This window comes from Chelmon rostratus, chromosome 21, assembly GCF_017976325.1.
Source record: "Chelmon rostratus isolate fCheRos1 chromosome 21, fCheRos1.pri, whole genome shotgun sequence".
Classification (NCBI taxonomy): domain Eukaryota; kingdom Metazoa; phylum Chordata; class Actinopteri; order Chaetodontiformes; family Chaetodontidae; genus Chelmon; species Chelmon rostratus.
In genome coordinates this window covers 7,562,474-7,581,684 of record NC_055678.1, presented here as the reverse complement: position 1 = coordinate 7,581,684, position 19,211 = coordinate 7,562,474, and the positions used below count along the sequence as shown (strand labels likewise).

The following is a 19,211-nucleotide window of genomic DNA, read 5'->3' as shown; positions in this document are numbered from 1 at the left end:
AAGTATTTTTAGTCTACAGTATTTCTATTTTTACTGAAGTAAAGGATCTGAGATCTTCCACCAATGCACATCATCACACTCAAGTATAGTTCAAACGTTCTGCACTGAACACAGAATTTAGTCAACCTACGTGTCTCGTTTTGACAAAGTGTTTTTAGCCTTTGCATTCGTCTCTTGACAAACAAAATGTGTCTGGAGCTGCGACTCGGCTCCGTAATTACATGATGTTGTCTGAGGCTGTGTGTCCTTCTTATCATGTGGGCCTGCTTCATTTTCTCATTAGCGAAGGATTTTTCTTCCCCACACACTGTTGCTATCGAGCATCCTTTTAATCACCGCACACTTCACTCCGGCGGGTCAGCCCAGCGAATCCTGACAGGCAACAGTGAACGCAGCCCCACACCTGTATTGACTGAAGCAGTGTTTGCATCCCTCACAAAGACCTCGTCAAATTGCTTTCAGAGAACGGCTCAGACTGTCGAAATGAGCTAAGCTGCCTCAGACGTCAGTGTCATATGATTAAACCAATTTGAAACCTCGAACGTTTCTGAAAGTAAAGTCAAATTCGACTCATTTCTGTATTCAGGATTCAATCTCCTGGTTGCAATTTGACTCAAGCGTGAAAGAAATGCAAGAGGCTCTCGAGAAAAAGGTTCGGTTTGAAGAGAAAAAAATCGGAGACGTATGAAATCTGCCTTTGTGTTCGTGCAAAGTAGGATTGCTGAAGAGAAACAGCCACTGTTTGTGTGCATTTAGACTCCTATTTCTATTTTTCTGAAATAATAATCATCCCTGTCATATCACTTGCATGCTGTGCAAAAAGATGGCACAAAGATCAATAACAAAAATGTTCTTCAGTGTTTGAAAAACAGTTTTACTGATACTGCTTGAGTGTTCAAAATACCATGACCAGACACTGACACTTTAAGTGTTTTCTTTACATACGATGTATCAAACAATCATTATAAAAAGAAGCATTCTCCATGGAAATGTGTTCACCTGTAACACAACATATGAGGAACATATGGACATAACGTACAGACTCAAACACCGTCTATTAGTACATGGACACGTAGCATTGAAAAAGCAAAGTAAACAAAGCGATGGATGTCAAACTAGTGCAGTATTAAAAAGATAACAGTATCAAAAGTAACAAAAGGTCAAAGTCAGTTTTCAGCCTACATATCTGTGAAGGAGAGCTGTGCTTAAAGGAAATGCTGCTCAGTGTGAATGTATATACGCTGCATTGCAATCCGGTAAATTAATAAAATACTGTTAAATTAGCACAAATCCAATTTATGCAGGATTTTGTATCTGGCACGTATGCAGATTGGCTTTACAAAACTAATCTCAAGAGCCAAATGAAAAAGGTACAAAAAATAGAAAATGAACAGGCGCCACAGTTTGCGGTGGCTCAGCGTGCACCGAGCAAACCGCCGCGCTTCGTTTCAGTGGCGGATGCGTCCTTGTCAAGTGAATCTGTCCGTGATTTCAAGTCCACTCCTGAACACCGCAGCCAGACTCTGGCTACGTGTGACGCCTGCGCGGCCACAGCGTCGAAGTCCTCAGCGGCTCCGTGATTTTATCGCAGAGATTCACACAGAGTCCTCGGTGTAGACAGGCACAGAGGGAAATACTCAAAAACACACATGACCTTTTAGCAGAGCGATATTTCAGAGACGTTTACTCTCTCTGAGGGATGATCTGGGCTCGTTTCAGATCCTTGCTCAGTTCATATGGCGGTACCCAGATCCCTCAAGTGAGCTTCTCGGGGCTTGTTAATGAAACGGAAATGGCAAATCAGTGACATTTCACAACTCAATACTTGTTACCGTCCCGAAATATAAATTCAGAGGAAACAGACCTGAACTTCAGCTGTCTGCGAAATACAAGCCCCTCTTCCCCAGCTGCAGAACTGTGCAGCAATACCTCTTTTTCTTGTTTCAAGCCTCGTCAGATTGGCTCAAAGCTGCGACAGGGAGCATTACCCTTCAAGAAAAACCCTGCTGGTTTCCAAATGACTTATCTGAAGCTTTCTCTGTTCTCATCTGTCATTGCACAATACTCTTTTTTTCAGCTCCTCCTGCAGTATACACAACAAAACCGTAATGTAAATGCTTCCCTTCATTAAAAATGCTTCCGCAATTAGGAATTTCACAGATTGGCTTTCTTCATGTTTTAAATCTCCCGTCGTCGTCGTCCACGATAAAGATCAGTTGATGAAACTGATGCAAACAACAACTCAGAACAAAAAAAATTCAAACGTTGCTACCGTGTAGTAAAAGTGTCTGGCACAGTGCACTGCGTGGCAATAAATACAGAATATAAATACTTTACATGTACCTGAGCTCAGACTCGTAGCACCATTCAGAGACAGAGCACCAAAGGGACACGGCAGATCTCCTGATTCAAAACTCAGAGAGGACGCCATCTTTTTAAGGTTTTCAGAGTTTTCATAGTGCAAATTTCTTAGTGTCCTATCACGACGATGTCCCTTCCGGCCAAAGTCTCAGCTGCTGTATTTGACGTTGGCTATTATGCAAGGCTTTGGTAGTGTGGGAGGTTGCTTGGGGCTGGGTCTAGAGGAGAGAGAAAAGTGGCATTAATAGTCTTTCAGTTAGGGATACCAGATTACCAGAGGGAAGGCTGGAGCTCACCTTTTGGGATGTGGGACAGGGCGAACAGGTCTGGGGACACCAGGTATTGGTGCAGGGCCACAAACAGCAGAGGGCCCTTGGACTACATTGTGGCCCTGCGCTGCAGAGGGGCTTCGAACCAGACGAGAGCTCCTTGGATCAGCAGGAAGGGGTTTCTGAGGAGGACTCGGCTTCTCCAACTCCTGACAAAGAACAGACAGGTTAGGATAATACCTGAGAACCTCCACCAGGTGGCACTCACGCCCAGGCGACCGCAGCTCACGCCTGGTTGTCGTGTCCACTCTCAGGCGTCGGGGCAGCCCTGCCCGAGCAGCGAGTGATGAGAGGAACTGTCATGTGGTTTTAATCTTTAGAAGACTGAGATCACGATGAAAGCCTGCTACCTAACCCCCATCTGCTCTCCGCTCACTTCCTCCTCTTCTGCTTGGTTGGAGCGAAGCCTCCTCAAACATCAGAGAGGAAGGAGCCAAACAACCGAGCCTCAGACCTCGCTCACCCGTGGAACCGGGTCTGCTTATTCAAAACATAATTGCTTTGTCAAAGTCAAATTTGATACCCGAATTGAATGTTTTCACTGCAAACTGGAGGCTGTCAGTGCAGTCTCCATGGCAGGATATGTGTCTACTTTGCACCCTATAAGGTCAAGCATCATGACAACCTGCGCTGTTCAAGTCCTGCTGGTAATTCATCACACTGACAGCAAATACTGTCATGCAATGACCGACTTGAGCTCCATCCAGGAATATCAAATCAGTACCAAGTGGTAGCAAAGTGAAATGTGGGCAAATGAAAAGTCTGATTCGCTGCATAATGGGCACAAAATGTTACTGCAGAAAAACTAAACCCACATCTCACAAGCCAAAGACAATCCCGCTGGCTCCATCAGGTGAAGCCCTCCCATTAGACAATGCCTCTACGCCCCCAGCAGAGAGCTTTCTCCGTGGGGAGGAAAAAAAAAGGGCTTTGTCGCCGTCTCAGAGCTGCCAGACAGCTGCTAAAGATATCGGTGAGGTCTTCTGCCAACAGGCATCACTTTCAGTTTCACACTTTGACATTAAATAGAAACAGCTGAGAGGGGAAGTCTACTTCCTGAAGTGGAAACGCTGCCAAGAGCTGCTGAACTTCACCTGTTGTGCAGGTGTATGAAACCCAAGAGCCTTTGCAAAACTGAGTGGACTTCTTTCTCTAAATGAAATGAAGCAATGCATGTAGCATACTCAGGAGACACTTTCCATGCTTCTAGGCTCTATTTTTGCTTTATGTTCTTTAGCGTTGTTGTCTGCATTTGCTTGTTGTTTGCAGATTATTCAGTTAAATCTGGCATATTTATATTGCAATAATGTCCACGATGAACACTTTATTTCAACCCTTTCTGTTCAGCATTTATAACCACTATATAAACATTTAATAAAGTATTTCTAACTTTAATGCAGCTGCAAGCAGATATAAGGACATCTTTAAGTGTTAATAACACAACGCTTTATGATAAAAACACAACTTTTCAACAAATAGTAATTCTGTAATGCTCTTTATGGAATGCCATTATATAATAACATCATGTCATAATGTTTATTGGCACCAGAACAGTGTTGTGTTTTAAAGCCAGACCTCCTCTGTGACCCCTCTATTAATCCAGACTAGACTAGAATGTCATTATGTGTGTTAACACACCTCCAATTAGCCTGAAACTGGTGTGGCACAGCTTTGACCTCAGCTCCCCTAACCGCTGTCCTCAAAGGCCGGATTGCGATCCTTGACATAAATTATAGTCGACTCCGGGCGAGCTTCGGGCTGGAGCTGATTCCTGATTTTTCATCCGCATTTCGTCCTTCTCGTCTTTTATTTACTTGCTCGGGGCTGCAGCTAATGATTATTCTCAGCAGGGGATTAATTTCTTAATTTCTTTGTTGATTAATCAATACAAATGTCTGAAAAATACAAAAACAATGACACAAACAAATTTTTGCAAAGCAGCAAATGCACACGTTTGAGGGGCTGGTTTAAAAAAATGCATTGATTCCATTTGATTAATCGACTCCTTATCTCAAGCCTCTCCCTGTCTCTTTATCGCTTCCTGTCTTTTCGCTCTTTCACTCTCTTTGGGTCTCTCTGCCTCGCTTGCTCACAGAGTACAAGTCAAACCGGATTAAAGGCAAATAAGAGTCTTTGAGAATCACTGAGTGAGAGGGATTTAACACCAGGAACCTCTGGCTTTCTCTTCCCCTCAACTTTGATAGCCTGCAATACCATAACTAAACTCCATGGAATACTAGTGGCAGCAAATTTACCACCCTGTGATATTTGGACATACTCATTGCTCACTTCAGTTGCTGTTTCATCTTTTCCGTCTTCTCCCTCTGCAACTCTGGCTCCATTTTCATTATTTATGTGGTGGTTTGTATTGTAGAATTGAAGTCTTGCTTGGATGACGCTAGCTCCCGGGTTAACCTCGTTATTTTATGAGACCGAGCATAACTGTCAACATGCATATACTATATAAGACACAAAAGAACCATGAAAACGGTCGACATCACACCCGTCTGAAGGTGCAATGAACAACATCATTTCCCCGGTTAGGTATTATAGGCTGTAGTGGTGAGTAAAAGCTCCCCAGAGCCAGTGGAGAAATTGCAGTGAGTAACATCATCAAATAAAATGTCTCCAACTGAGGCAACAGAGAAGTCACTCACCATGACCATCCTGCAGGAGTTATGGCGTGACGCACTGCGAAACGACGCCCCCCTGGGCGCGACGTGGATGTGATGTGGAGGCACCGGGGGCCTCGGCTGCACGGGGCCAGGGGAGAGGGACAGGGTGAGAGACAGAGGGACGGGGTGGTTGAGGTGAACCGGAGGGCACTGGGGCAGTCTGCGCAGGCTGTGGGAGGGGTAGGGGGCTGGTGGGAGCACCGCCTCTGGCCCCCGGTGAGGAGGCTGCAGAGAGATGAAAGACAGAGCCAGAAGAGTCAGTCAGAAGAGAGAGCGTCTGCTTCCTATCACAAACAGCCATGTTATCCTCCTCCTCTTCCTCTGCCATTCTTCCTGAAGCTGTCAAAGATGTATAAATCAAACGCTCCCACTTGCCTGCTCGCTATTCCCCAACTCCTCTTCAGGTAACCTATCAAAGGGAAAGTGCCACAAGCAACCGCCTGGCCTCAGTCAAGGGGGGACACCGCTAAAGAGGCCACACACACTCCCATTGAGGCGAATCAGACGCAGGAGAGAGCCAAAATATGGGTCTGCCTAAGAGGTGGACCTGGCCAGATGTGCACAGCTCAAAAACACGCAATGTAACACATACAAAGGCACGCACACATGCGCCCATGCGGTGTTTTAACACAGCTCCCGACAACTGGAAAATGACCTCACCTGCACCGTGCTTACATCAAACGGCCTTACATCCTTTCTCTTCTTACCGTTGACATAAATGAAAGCCACATGCTCCAAACCGAAAACGCCAATCTCATGGTAATGCACAACAGCTTGCCTCAGTCGTGCGCCACCACGCAGCGCAAATGTCAATTCTGACACGGCTCCTCTTATTTCAGCCTCCCTAACTCGATCGATCACAGGTCCCTTCCCATTACAAATCACGTCAGGGCGGCAATAAAGTAGTTAAGGCGCACAGTGGTGTCGGCACACAACTCATTACAGCAAAATCCCTGCACTGTCTGGCAATTATCAGCAGCAGGATGACTTTATATCTCGAGTAAGCCACCGCGTCAACATTCTTCATGTGGGGATAAATCAGTTTCTCTCGTAACAGGCAGCTGTTAATGACAAGACCTGTATTCAAGTGTTGCGAACACAATGCTCACGCCGCTTTCACCGCCTCCTCCACATGTCCACATAGAGGGGGATGATTTAATTGGATTTGAATGAGCTGCCATTTGTGTGAAAACAACACGCCGATCCCGCTGAGAGTGATTTGTGGTGAATATTACGCGGCACGGATCGTCTGACGGCGATCCTCCGTGCGAAAGTCTCGGCTATCAGCGTGAGATGTCTAATCTGCGGGTTTGCAGCGGGCCTGCAAAGTGAAGACGTGCGATGTAGTGACCTTGAAGACGGTGGCGCCGTGTGGCAGAGGCGGGGCCGGTCGAGATGGAGATGTCGTGCTCGCCGACGGAGGCTGGCTAGGGGCGGAGGGTCTGCTGATTGCAGCGCTTACAGATCTGGAATTTAAAGAAGACATTAAACATATATACCTTCCAAGATTTTTTACAAATGATTGAATTATTGTGTTGAGAAATAAAAAAAGCACCTGAGCTTCTCAATTGGGTTCTTTTTGCTGGTGAAGAGCAGGGAAAGCAGAGTTTTTTTCTTGATGCAGATGATCAGGCCGGCTCCCAGGACAGTGAGGAGAGCCACCAGGATGCCCACTGTGAGATTCCTGCTGTCTGCTCAGAAACACACACGGCAACAACAGGTAGCCTCAGCGATAAAAGTCCTCTGGTGCTCGAGATTGTCAGACTGCATCTGTAAACATCCCTGCAGCCTCGCCTTTCAATTTTTAATGTTTTTTAATGTTGTAGTCTCAGAGTCTCTGTGGTTTTCGGCAGAGGAAAACAATTTTTTTGTGGAGAAAACTGTAGTTTTAAGACTCCTAAGGCTCACTTTGTTCCAGAGCAGGAGTCATTGATATACTGCTGTTGAAATGCTAGCACATTCCACGCCTTAGACCTGCAACATAACATGACCCAAGCTACAATAAATCCGCCATTTAATGTACTTTAAAATGCAACTTACCTGCTAATCTGATGGGGCCGCTCTCCACACTCCCTCCGAATCCCGCCTTGTCACAGAACGGAGGCGCCCAGTGAGCCTCACAGTGACAGTTCTTGTTGTTGTTGCACACCTGCAGCATATAAAAAGAATGATTACCTGTTAGATGAGCCCAAAACGCAGTCGTCAGCATGCCTTCTTCATGCAAGGTTTGAGCAGCGCTCCTCTAACATGCAGCCTCTGCACTCATCGGGCTACAGCACAAACACTCAACAGCTGATAAATGAGTTGTGCTTACGAAATTGAATGCAGACCTGAGTGACAGCACGTGGAGCCTTAGTGTTGTTTTCATTATTTTTCACTGAATTCGTTAATTAATCTACAGAATTTCAAAAAGTTGAGAAAAACATGCAAATCCTCACATTTGAGGATCTGGGATCAGTAAATGTTTGGGATTTTTGCTTGAGAAATGACTTGAAACGACAATCAAAATAATTCTTAGGTAATTTTCTGCCTGCGTTGTTGCAGCACTCGACAGTCTCTGTCAATACTTGTATGCCGATGCTCTGTGTGCTGCATGTAAGCAGACAGAGTCACCCACCAGACAGTGCTGCTAGTCTCCACACGGCAAAGATGTCTGGTGTAAAAACCAGAGCAGGCTTTTTGCCTGATACCACATTTTAATCTCTCGCTCTATTGTCTTCCTGTCCTGCAGAGCCGTGGGAATAGTAAAATCTAAGAGGATTCCCCAGCAGAGTAATGTGGAGCAGGTGTGGACCTCTTTCCAAAGCAACATCTTGATGTAATCTGTGCATGCAGGGGTGCCCCGACTCCAAGAGGAGCAGCATCCTTTTATTTCTGCGAGTAAAACAGTCTTTAGAGCTTTATAGATATGTCTTAACTGGAACTAGACAAACAAATATGACCGCATAATGACTGGAGATGTTTCATTTTAAGAGACAGTTAAAACTGTTTCCTCTGTGGCTTCTATGGAGGAGCAACTTAAAGCAGTCACAGGCAAAGCCTCTGGGACCTAACAGTGAATTTAAGGGTAATACCACAAAGCCGCACATTTCATCTCATGCAGGACCACCCGTAGACTTTTATTGGGTGGCATTTAAGAAAAATCCAATATCCATGCACCCCAGCTCAAAGTCAAACTGCGTGTCACTGCTCCGAGCGTTTTGGCCAAATAAAGCCTGGCCTTCAAATTTCAACACAGTTTTTGGGACAAGGACGAGCGCCTGAGAGTATGATGAATTGCACTTAAAGCTGAGCATAAATGAAGCCATTATATCTAATTGATTGAACCTTTCAGCATCCAGAATGATTGATTGCGAGGCATTGTAACGGCTCCCCCGCCGCTCTACACTGGGCATTTTGAGCACATTACAGCCGAAATGAGCTTCTGTGTGAGAGGGGGGGTTGGGATATTAAGCAAACAGCTGATCTGGGTGGGGTCTGGTTTGAGATGGACAGCTATCACGTCAGCATGAAAGGCGCCGCACTCACCCCTCGACCGCTGCACTTGGCCGAGCACTCGTGCACGCCAAAAACACTGACGTTCTGGCACCGACGATTCAGACACATCTGAAGCAGACAAGGACATTAAAAATTGACAGTGTGAGCTCAAAGAGCATTTCAGTAAAACTGGAAAACCTTTAATCTTTTAAGGGAGAAGACCAACTGATCCAGCCTCCTATTTCTTTTAATTTGCCGCCGACAAACCACTCCAGCTTTAAAACGGCATAGCACGAAATCTAATTATGCTAACAATGGTATTTTTCAAGAGTGTATTAAAGCTGCTTTTGAAAAGTTATATGATGTGGACTGTGGGCTCCTTAAAGGCACCACACCCAAATGCATCCAGGCTGAATGTGAAGATGAACTTGGCAGCACTGGGCACAGAGAGTACTGCCAGACCCCTTGACAGATTAGGGCTGAGGCCGGATCCTCCTTAAGGGTGGAGACTCACAGTGAAGTAAATTAGACTAAATGGAGTAACTGTATCATTGAAGTGACCGATGGCTGAATGGATGACCACTGGAAGTTGCCAAATAGACTGAATAATGGTAAGTCAATTAAGTGTCTGAGGTTGTGCGAGTCTGAAATGACAGTACACACCCTGAAGAACTTCTTTAGAAGGTCTTAGTCATGGCCTGTCACTCCACGTCACTTTTTCCACTCTTCTTTCCCAGCACTGGGTAATTATATTCATATTGTGTTTTCACACAGCCTTACAGACAGCTAGCACTGCTGTTTAGCAGCAGAGGTAGAGAGGTTCTTCAAATGTGTCTTAAAACAATGCCCACATGTACCGTGAGATGGTTTTTGGTTTGCAGTAATTGGTGGACTGGGGACAAAATCTGCAGACTGGGGAAAACAAAGAGGGAGTTTTGCACTAAAAAGACTTTTAAAGGGATGCTTTCACTGTCGAGAAGAGGAATCACTACAGTAACAACAAGTCTTTCAATGTGCACATGGACAGTTGAGTATTATATTAAGATTGACAGTAAACTAAAAAAGACTGTAAACCTGTCCTTTGAGTAAAAGCAGCAATAAAAAACACTCGATTACAAATAAAACATTTGCTTTTTCAGTCAAAATGAGTAAAAAGACAAACCTCAGAACTGTAAAGGAACTCATCATGTAGTCTTGTTCATCATACCTGTATTTGTGTTATATAGTTATTTCTAAGTATGCTTTCCTATTGTGTATGTTGTTATTTATATGTTCTTAATGCACAGTTTGTCATGTCTGTCACTTTGTAACCCTGTGGTCAAGTTTTACTTATTTTAATGGTGCTGTACTATTAAATAGATTAACTTACACAGCATTGTGGCCATAGCCAATGCTAATTCTTCTTACTTTATATACTGTTTGGTATCTTAATCCACAATAAGGTATCACATTTTAGAAACTGATAATTTGTAAAATCTTAATCTGCAAACCGACCAAATCCAGCCGTCAGATAAATGTAGTGGGGAAGCGATATAAAGTAGCAGAAAATGGACTGAGTACTTCAGTGTTGTACTTTAGTGCAGCACTTGAGTAAATGTACTTCATCACCTCTCACCACTGCTGATGAATCAGCTGAATGTTGGACCGTTTTGTGTGTTCAATGTGCATCTATACCGGCTGCTCTCACCATTCCGTCTCCACACTTGGTCCCCGTCAGGACCAGGCCGGGATCGGGCATGTCATCACCCAAGTAGACATGTGTACCCCTGCACAGTATCCTCCCCCCTTCCTGCATGGGGATGTTTGTTTCTATAGAAACAGCGTTGGTGCCAATTACCGGGCGGTTGGCTCCTCCTTGACACTGGATTTTGCCACATTTAGCATCTCTGCAACCAGAACAAACAACAGGGAGAATAACAATGTGATAATTAAATAACATGTCACTGTTTTCCCAAATGTGTGTAGACTCCACGCAATTATTTTTTTTTGTCTCTCACTCCTCGTGTCCAATTAGGGAAGCTGCAGAACAGGCAGCTTGTTTGTGCTGTTTTCGGTTCACAACCTGAGAGATTTTGTAACTTGCTGGATGTCGCCAAGTAACTGTAACCTTCAATTAGGGCTGCAACTAATTAGTGTTTCCATTACTGTTTAATCTTATGGATTAATAGTTTCTAAATGAAAGAAAATTATGTAGAAGGTCCATCCCAAGCTGACACAACCCACCGTGGCCTCTTCAAACTGCTTGCTTTACCTGACCAACACTGAAATACATGAATATATGCAATTTATAATGATATAAAAGAGAGGAAATGCAGAAGATTCTCACATGTCAGCTGCAACCAATTTGACATCTTTGCTTTTTTAATGACTTGACTTAAATGATGAATCAACTTATTCTTTCAGCTGTAGCCAATCACATCCATTCGGGTCTGCAGCATTTAAAAGAGTTTTCTGCTCATATCGAAGACATTTTCTTTACACAGAGTAACCACAGCATATGGCCGCCAGTGCATTCATTGGCTTGGATGGAAAGGTCAGGTCTTACCTTGCTTCACATTTGGCAAAGGAGCCTTTGGAGTCCTTGCCACAGTTGCCATAGGGGTCTCCTGCAGAGTTGACCCTTTGAAAACAGATGCCCGGAGCTGGCTTTGCACCTTAAAAACACAATGAAACACATTTAAAATCCTTTGCTGAACCCTCGTGTGAGCCAACACGGGGGGGGGGCTTCCACATACCTTGGCCCCACAGCGTGATACACTGCTGCTCGTGAGTCTGGCAGATGCCGTTATAACAGTAGCCGTCCACGTTGTGGCAGGCGTGGCCGTCGTGCAGGTAGACGTTGGAGGGGCAGTGAGGGCTGGTACCGGTGCAGAACTCGGGGAGATCACAAGAGTTACTGGATTCGCGGCATGGAGTGCCTGCTGGCTTCAGCTGCACCCGAAAAATGACAGCGGGCAGCAGCCAGTGAGACAGAGACAAAGTGACGCTGAGGCAAACATTTGATGAGGTGAAACAGCTATCAAGTTTAGATAAAGGTGCTCATTTAACGTTAATCAGAGGAAATATCTTTATGTCAAGATGCCCGTGCAAAACCTGGGACATCCTACCTGACAGTCCTGGCAGCACTGCCCGTGTGCACAAACAGCATCCCCCTTCAGGGTGCACGTAGTAGCATTGCAGCAGGGATTCATGCATTCCTTCAAAGAAGAAGAAGGCAAACAGAGAAATCGAATGTAAGTGAGGAGGAACAAAAGCAAAGAGGAGTTTACTCTGCACAAAGAGATCGTATTTCACCTCAGAGCAAACGCTCAGACTTTGTTATCAGAGGGGATGCAGCCCTTGAAGGACTGCGTTCTGACTAAAAGACCTGGCAGAGGAAAGGAAACAGCAGTTTCTAGTTCTCTAGAAACAACAATGTTTCCAACTGACAGGACTTACAAGCTCATTTAGACCCTTGGAAGCATGGTGGATGGTGAAGGAAATAGAAAAATGAGGAGAAGAGAAAAACAGTGTAAAATAAACTCCCCTCTACAAACAAGAAAAATATTGTGCGATCTCTGATATAACCAATGAGCCTTGAAACTGAAACAGAAATTCTAGATGAGTCTTATTTTAATTCAGCTCAGTGTAGAAATTCATATGTGTCTGGATGACAGGGTGAGGAGCTTCACCTGCTCCTCACCCATAAACAGATGTTTATACTACTCTCCTCGAACGAATCAGCATCTACTGTCATACTTCTTAATATCAGTAAAGCAGTCTGGTCCAAATAGACTGCAAATGTTGTTGAAATCTAAATCTGAAATGCACTTCCTTAACTTGCTGTGTAAGCGGCTTTTAGTTTAAACTAGTGAATCCTTTCAGACTGGATCTCTTGTCTTCTTGCATGTTACTAAGAAAAAACCTTCAAAAAGCAACTTAACACTTGTCTTTGCTGACCTCCAGTGGTTTTACCTCTCACCTTGCTGCAGTGATGCACAGGTGTACGTCAGTACCCAGTGACATCACTGTTGGTCACACTGCAAAAATTCAACTCTCAAAAACAAGAAAAGTTACTTAAAATAAGCAAAATTATCTGCCAACAGAACAGGAAAATTTCACTTACCAAGATTTTTAAAACAAATCTGGTCCCAAAGCACCCACAGTTCTTTTAAAAGTAGTGCAGCCAGACTTCGAAGAAGTACATTTGTCTGGATAGAAAGAAATTCGAACTTCGACCAAGCAGTTTTGTACTCATCAGTGTCGGTCAAGCAGCTTCATAACTCTTTAACTAACTGGATATTTAAGTTTCAAGCATCAAGTTGCTCAGAAACTGTAATAAAATCTCTGTAAGAATTTTTAATATCTTATCAAGAAAATTAAGGATAAAAAAGCTTGAAACATGTGAAACATTCTAACATAAAAAATGACTGGTTAGAAGATATATCTTCTCAAAAACAAGCATGTGTTGCTTGATTTAAGCCATTTCATCTTCCTTGGATTGCACTTTTTGCAGTGTGCAGCTGCAGCAGTAGCACACTTCACAGTGACAAATCAGTGATGCTGTTGTGAAACACTGCCTGATGTTAAGTTACTCTTTAATAACTGACTGTGACAGCAAAAAAGATTAAATTGACCTAAAATTAGATATTAAGAAGTTCTTGAGTTTGTTTTTCCAGCGACACACAGAATCAGTGTCACACCATCCCTGTAACATTTCCCATCTCACCCCGGAGGCCCATGTTAGCCTTATCATGAGCCATGCCCTGCACCAATCAGCCGCTCTCTGATGCAGAGGGACCCCAGCGTTCAATCACAACTCAGCGCAGGAGATGTGCATGCACGTGTGCATGTATGATCTCACACAGAGGCAGGCTGACTGGACCCCCAAGGGCCAGCTCTCTCCCCCTCGCCATTAAGCCGCGGTTTGAGCAGACCGTACAGCCGAGTGCAGCGAGAACCGGGAGGAAGTAGATGGACGGAGCTGGCAGGGGACACTGCTGACATGATGGGCCTTCCAAAACTTCTTTCAGCCTGGAGACCATTAAGGGCCTTTCCCATGGTCCCCGGGGCCAAGGGAGGCGGCGGAGTCGCGCTGAAAAGAAGTAGCCTGTGATTGTGAGGAACAGGACCCAGGCTTTTTAATGAGGCTTTTTAATGGTGGAGAGAGGTGCTGTCTGAGCACTCTGATCTGGCCTGGGTTGGCATGACGCCGCTCAGCTCTGCGGAGAACGTTGTTATTGCTGCTGGCTCAGGCCTGCGGGGCTTAAGTCAGTTCTTTGTCTTGAAAGACAAGGCCACTTTCAGCCTGACCCTGACTGACGCCTGAATAGCTCACAAAAAGCCTCGCTGGGCATAAAGGTGTAAACAAATCGTGAAAAACAACAAGGCATTCTTCCACGTAGGCTATTATATAATTCAAAGCATCCTTCCAAATGATAATAGACGTCTCCTTCATATTTCATAACTCTGCTGTTGTCTGCCTGTCTCTGCTGATTGTCAGTTGCATCATGATTAATGGTTTTATCATCCTACAGTCGCAGCAGTTAGCGACGTGGGCCACCGTTATGCATGTGCATGCCAATGTAGAGTCATTTAAATAATTCACCAGTTGACAGGGTGAAGCTGTCAGCGATGTCTCCTCTCAGTGAACTGTAGCACCATCAGACAACCTTCCTCCCAAACACCTCTTCAGCGCACTGAATGAATAAATTCACACTCATATCCTTAAGCTCATTTTCTGGAGCTTCGAAACCGAGGTGAAGTATTTGTTTTTACTTTGGGAAAAATGTTGGTTTGTGCCACGCCTGTGCCAGGAACCCCCACAAGCTGCTTATTTCACGGCTCAAACGTGGGAAACATAATTAACGATGATCTACGGGTAGCGGTTTCACTTTTTGACGGCTGAAGAACGGCGGGGTTCAGGAAGTTAAAACGCTTTGTTTACCGCCACTGTTGCACGCTCACCTCCAGCTCTCCACAGTCACACTCCTCTCCCTCCTCCACGTAGCCGTTGCCACATTTCTGCCCGCCGTAGAGCACCTTGACCTCAGGCATGTTGAAGAGACACATCCCGACGCCCTTCTCAAAACTGGCTGTCAGGTCCTTCTTGCTGCAGCTGCTGAACACCGTGGGGAACGGATACCTGCGAGCGAAAGAAATGTGCTGTGAGCGACACAAACAGAGAGGGCGGAGGAAGACAACTGAGGTCCTCCAGAAGGGTCCTCTTCAGTCTGAAGTAATCAGTGCTAATTGCCGCTAATCAGAAAATCAATTAACCACTAGAGCTCAACAACCTCTCCAAAGCGCCATCAGTGAGCGAACAGCACAGGGCCCCAGTGACTTCTCCCTCCACGGAGAGAGAGGGGGATCTGATTAGACATATTTTACGAGACAGGGGATCGTAAAAACTCGAACCAAAAAAGTGCTTCCTTCGCAAGGCTTGCAACACCCATAAATTCGGGAGAAACGGGGGATGGTGTGTTTTTAATATTGTTTTTGGAGCGGACAGAGAGGGTGGTCTGCTCCGTGGGGAAAGCAAACAGCCCAGGGCTCTGTCTGCCAAAAGCTTTGTTAGAGACCTCACGTGGCTTTATTGAGCTTTTCTGTGATAATATAGTGCCTAGACGACAGTGTGTGTGTGTGAGACGTGCATGAATATGTGCAGATTGTATCTCATTCTCTGCATGGCTCTTGATAAAAAAAAGCACCATATGAGGTTTTTTAATACCTCCACCCACACCATAAAGTCCAGCCTAACAAGGCCAGAATGGGTGAATCTGGACATAATATTCACGCTTATATCACACTTATAAAACATACTTGTCTTTGCATGCATGGATGAGTGCAGGTGTGAGACAATATGAGGGACATCCAGGTCAACTTAGAAGCCCAACAGGCGCGACCCACCCAATAGCTGGACGTCAGGAATCACGACAAAACCGCATGCCCACGTTGCTTGTAAAGCTTTGTAGGCATTAATTTGAATGATCTTTATGGTTGGAGGCATTATGTTTTCAGATCGTCTGCCTACACTTACATGGGTTGACATGAACATGGTTTCTCAGGAGCGCCCTGAGAGAGTTTCAAATCATCCACTTGGACTCAAGGATGAACTGATTAGAATTTGGTCTTCAAAGGTCAAAGGTCACTGTGACCTCACAAAACACGTTTTTGACCAGAATTCAAGAATTCATACACTGATTATGGCAAAATTTCACACAAAGGTCGCGTTGGATAAAATCAAGAAGTGATGACATACATCCAAAAGGTCAAAGGTCAGTGTGACATCATAATGTGCTGCTGAAACACTTTTCTGGCCATTATTCAGCACCACAACTCAGGAGCAGAAGGCAGACTGTGACCATATTTCACATTTGGTCAGATGCTGAATTGGTGACACTAATCTTGGCCGTCCACCTTGAAACTGTTCTGATTGTACAGATCTTCTGTGCTGCAGGTTCAACATGTGTGTGGAGCATCCACATTTGAAGCATTGCAGTCAGCCACAAGCTCATTGTATCTGCTGATATTGAGCTTTAGGTGATTGTCGTTGCACCATGTTATGAAGCTCTCCATCAGTCCTCTGTGCTCCTCTGGAAAAAATAGCCTCTAAGTGAAGACAGTGTGTTTCTACCTGGAAATTATTCACTGGAATCATACATGTCAATATATCGATAACACTTAATGCCTTTTATTAAATTTCTTCAAAGTCTTCACTTCTTATGTTAGACAAGTCTGGACAAACATGGATGTAAACTGGAACTTTACTGGCTGATGGAGGCAAATAACTGCAAGGCAGTAATTTTAGTCTTTATATAAACATAAAATGAGTCAATTTCGGAGTCATAAGGGATAATTCATATACAGCCTGAGCTGCTGTGGCATCGAGAGGCAACAAAGTCATATAGTCCTTGGTAGATCGATACATGCATGTCATTGAGGTGTTCCTGGGAGTGAATGAGTGTCAGTTTGTTTTCAGCTGTAAAACCTAACCTTGAAACTCCGACCCACCGTCGCTGCTGATACAGAAGCTGTAAAACAACCACACTCTCTCTGGAGCTTTTCCATTTCCGAGAAGGAGGCATTTCTACGTAGCTCAACGTCGACAGCTCTTTCAAACCGTGCCTTTCTCTGATTGAGCCTCACATCTAATGCAGCTCTAAATATGTCATGGCACTTGGTGAATGTTTTGACATGACCTCATTCTCGGTTTGCCTCTGATTTCCGTCATGTGTGGAGGCGGCTTACATCAGCCCCTGCTGCTGACCCCCCCCCCTCCAAACACACTGCTCTCTAACATCAATACTATGCAGAGGTTGTGTTAGGTAAAAGCGGGGTGCTTCGAAGGAGATCTCTAGACACTCTGGATTAAAGCGAAAGATCAGAGTGGATTATAATGACATGAAATGGCAACAGGAAAGAGCAATAAGGAAAGCTGTAATAACAGCCATTATTGCACCCTCCTCTCCCCCCTCCTCCTCTCTGAGTACCTCAGGGGATCTCGCTGTGATGAACAGCTGTCAAGGCTGCTGTTCAACAGGCAGGCCACTTCCTTAGCAACTGCTGTTGTTGATTTCCTCTTTGCCCCCAAAGCCTGAGCCAAAATTGCTTGCTCAAGTTGCAACCCCCCCCCCACCCCCCCCCCCCCACCCCCCCCGCTGCATTCATTCAATTTCCATGAAGTCAGCCCTGCTCTTCAGTTACCAGCCCATGCAATCCATGACAAGCACTCACATCCCTGTTTTCTGTTTTTTTGTTTCTCTTTTTCAACGCAGAGATACATGAGCGGCTCGGGATCCAGCTGTTCTTTATGAGCAGCAATACAGAAATAATTGGTCTACCCTGCAACGGTCTGGGGGTGGGAGGAGGAATAATGGCTGTAAAGAGGCAGAGGCAAAGATGAGTTACAGTGGATGGCATTTAGCAGCTGCAGTCCGCAGGGCTGGTAAAGCACCGCCGGGGCCGGTCACAGTGGGCACATCTGGGGCTCATGGTGAGCTAAAGATGCTCTCGTCAACCACTCATCCCCCGAGAGTCTGGGCCACCACCTCAAAAGAAAAAGACCCAGTCTGACTCAGGCTGTCTGGATGGTTCCCATCCTGTTCTGGCTTTACGAGGATCAGCCACGTTCACCTCTGCTCTTTTTTTCTCATACTGCTGCATTGTTTTCCACCTGGTCAAGCCCCACTTCCGCTATGGGATCAACTGTTCTGTGCTCTGTTGTTCGTCTCTAAGCCATAGTGAGTGTCTGACGGTTGGTTTCTAAGCTGCAGCGGTATTTCAGTTGATGGTTGATGGAGTGTTCAAAGCAATCACAGCGACTAAGCCGCAGCAATGGCCAAACAAGGCTTTAATGGATCCGTGGGAGGTCTGGTGATAAGGAATCATTCCCAGATCAATTACAGGCCCTGATGATTTGCCGCACACGGCGATCATACTGCAGAGCTGAAGGCTTTCAAACATCTCAAAGCCCCGCTGCATCGACAAGGGGGTGGATTAACTGTGACAGGTACCTCACATTTCTGTCGAGAGCTTCACATCAGTACAGACATTTAATATGCATTAAATGGAGTTTCTGACAATTCTCAATCAAATCTGCAACGCATTTCTCTGTCTCTGCTTCCCAATGACCTGCCATTTGTCTTGTTAATCGAATTTAAAGATCCAGAGAAGCAGCAAAATTATTTCATCTCAAGAAATTTGTGGCGCTTTATACTTTCTGAAATGCTTGATGACACAATACAATTATGCGGTTAATTAAAAGTGTTGAGGACGCTCATCCTAAAAACTTTTACAGGTGCAGCATCAAAAAACTGAAACTGAAAGCAGAAATGAAGCAAAAGATCTCTGTGAGGTCAGAGGTTGCTTTATTAAATGTTATTTATAAGTAGCGGTACAGTCTGCTCTCAGTAATAAAAATGACATCTTTGATGAAGGTCGTTTCTATATGATTTTGCTGCAAACAATGATCATAAATCCAAACCTACTTCACCAGTAATTAGAATGCCCTTAAGGCAAAGTATCACATTAAAATACACTGAGCCCTTTAACCCAAATTTAGCTGGGCAGGGCCCTCTCCCCCTCGCCTGTCTGTCCTCGTGGTTCAGATCACAGAGAACGCCGGCAAAACCCACCCAGCACATCCTGCACAGCCAGTTTATGTCACATCTTTTCAGCCATAAAAGTCTGATCAAGCTATGAATCAGATCTGCCGGGCCTCTCCAGTGACGCATCTGCCAGAACATTTTCCACCATCCTTGAGAACATTTTTAGAGAGAGAGAGAAAAAAAAAACACAAAACGTGCAAACACTGACCGTGACCCTCCATCCTGTTATCGCAGTCTTATTACATTTGATCTGCTGGCAGGAACGTGAATAAAAGCTAATT

At 44.9% G+C, this 19,211-nt stretch overlaps 1 protein-coding gene across 1 annotated transcript in view; it reads right to left on the bottom strand.

Moving 5' to 3' along the window:
* Nucleotides 1–912: 912 nt before the first annotated feature.
* The window catches only part of LOC121624709 (disintegrin and metalloproteinase domain-containing protein 12), a 74,232-nt gene continuing 55,933 nt past the window's right edge, over nucleotides 913–19,211 (bottom strand). The window contains exons 12-23 of the mRNA XM_041962548.1: nucleotides 14,789–14,966; nucleotides 11,950–12,039; nucleotides 11,578–11,773; nucleotides 11,388–11,496; nucleotides 10,530–10,728; nucleotides 8,894–8,971; nucleotides 7,406–7,514; nucleotides 6,921–7,056; nucleotides 6,717–6,831; nucleotides 5,348–5,590; nucleotides 2,658–2,839; nucleotides 913–2,579 (exon numbers count right to left, since the gene is read on the bottom strand). Coding sequence (XP_041818482.1) covers nucleotides 2,510–2,579; nucleotides 2,658–2,839; nucleotides 5,348–5,590; nucleotides 6,717–6,831; nucleotides 6,921–7,056; nucleotides 7,406–7,514; nucleotides 8,894–8,971; nucleotides 10,530–10,728; nucleotides 11,388–11,496; nucleotides 11,578–11,773; nucleotides 11,950–12,039; nucleotides 14,789–14,966 — 1,705 coding nt within the window. The 3' untranslated portion in view covers nucleotides 913–2,509. The remainder of the gene's footprint in view (nucleotides 2,580–2,657; nucleotides 2,840–5,347; nucleotides 5,591–6,716; nucleotides 6,832–6,920; nucleotides 7,057–7,405; nucleotides 7,515–8,893; nucleotides 8,972–10,529; nucleotides 10,729–11,387; nucleotides 11,497–11,577; nucleotides 11,774–11,949; nucleotides 12,040–14,788; nucleotides 14,967–19,211) is intronic.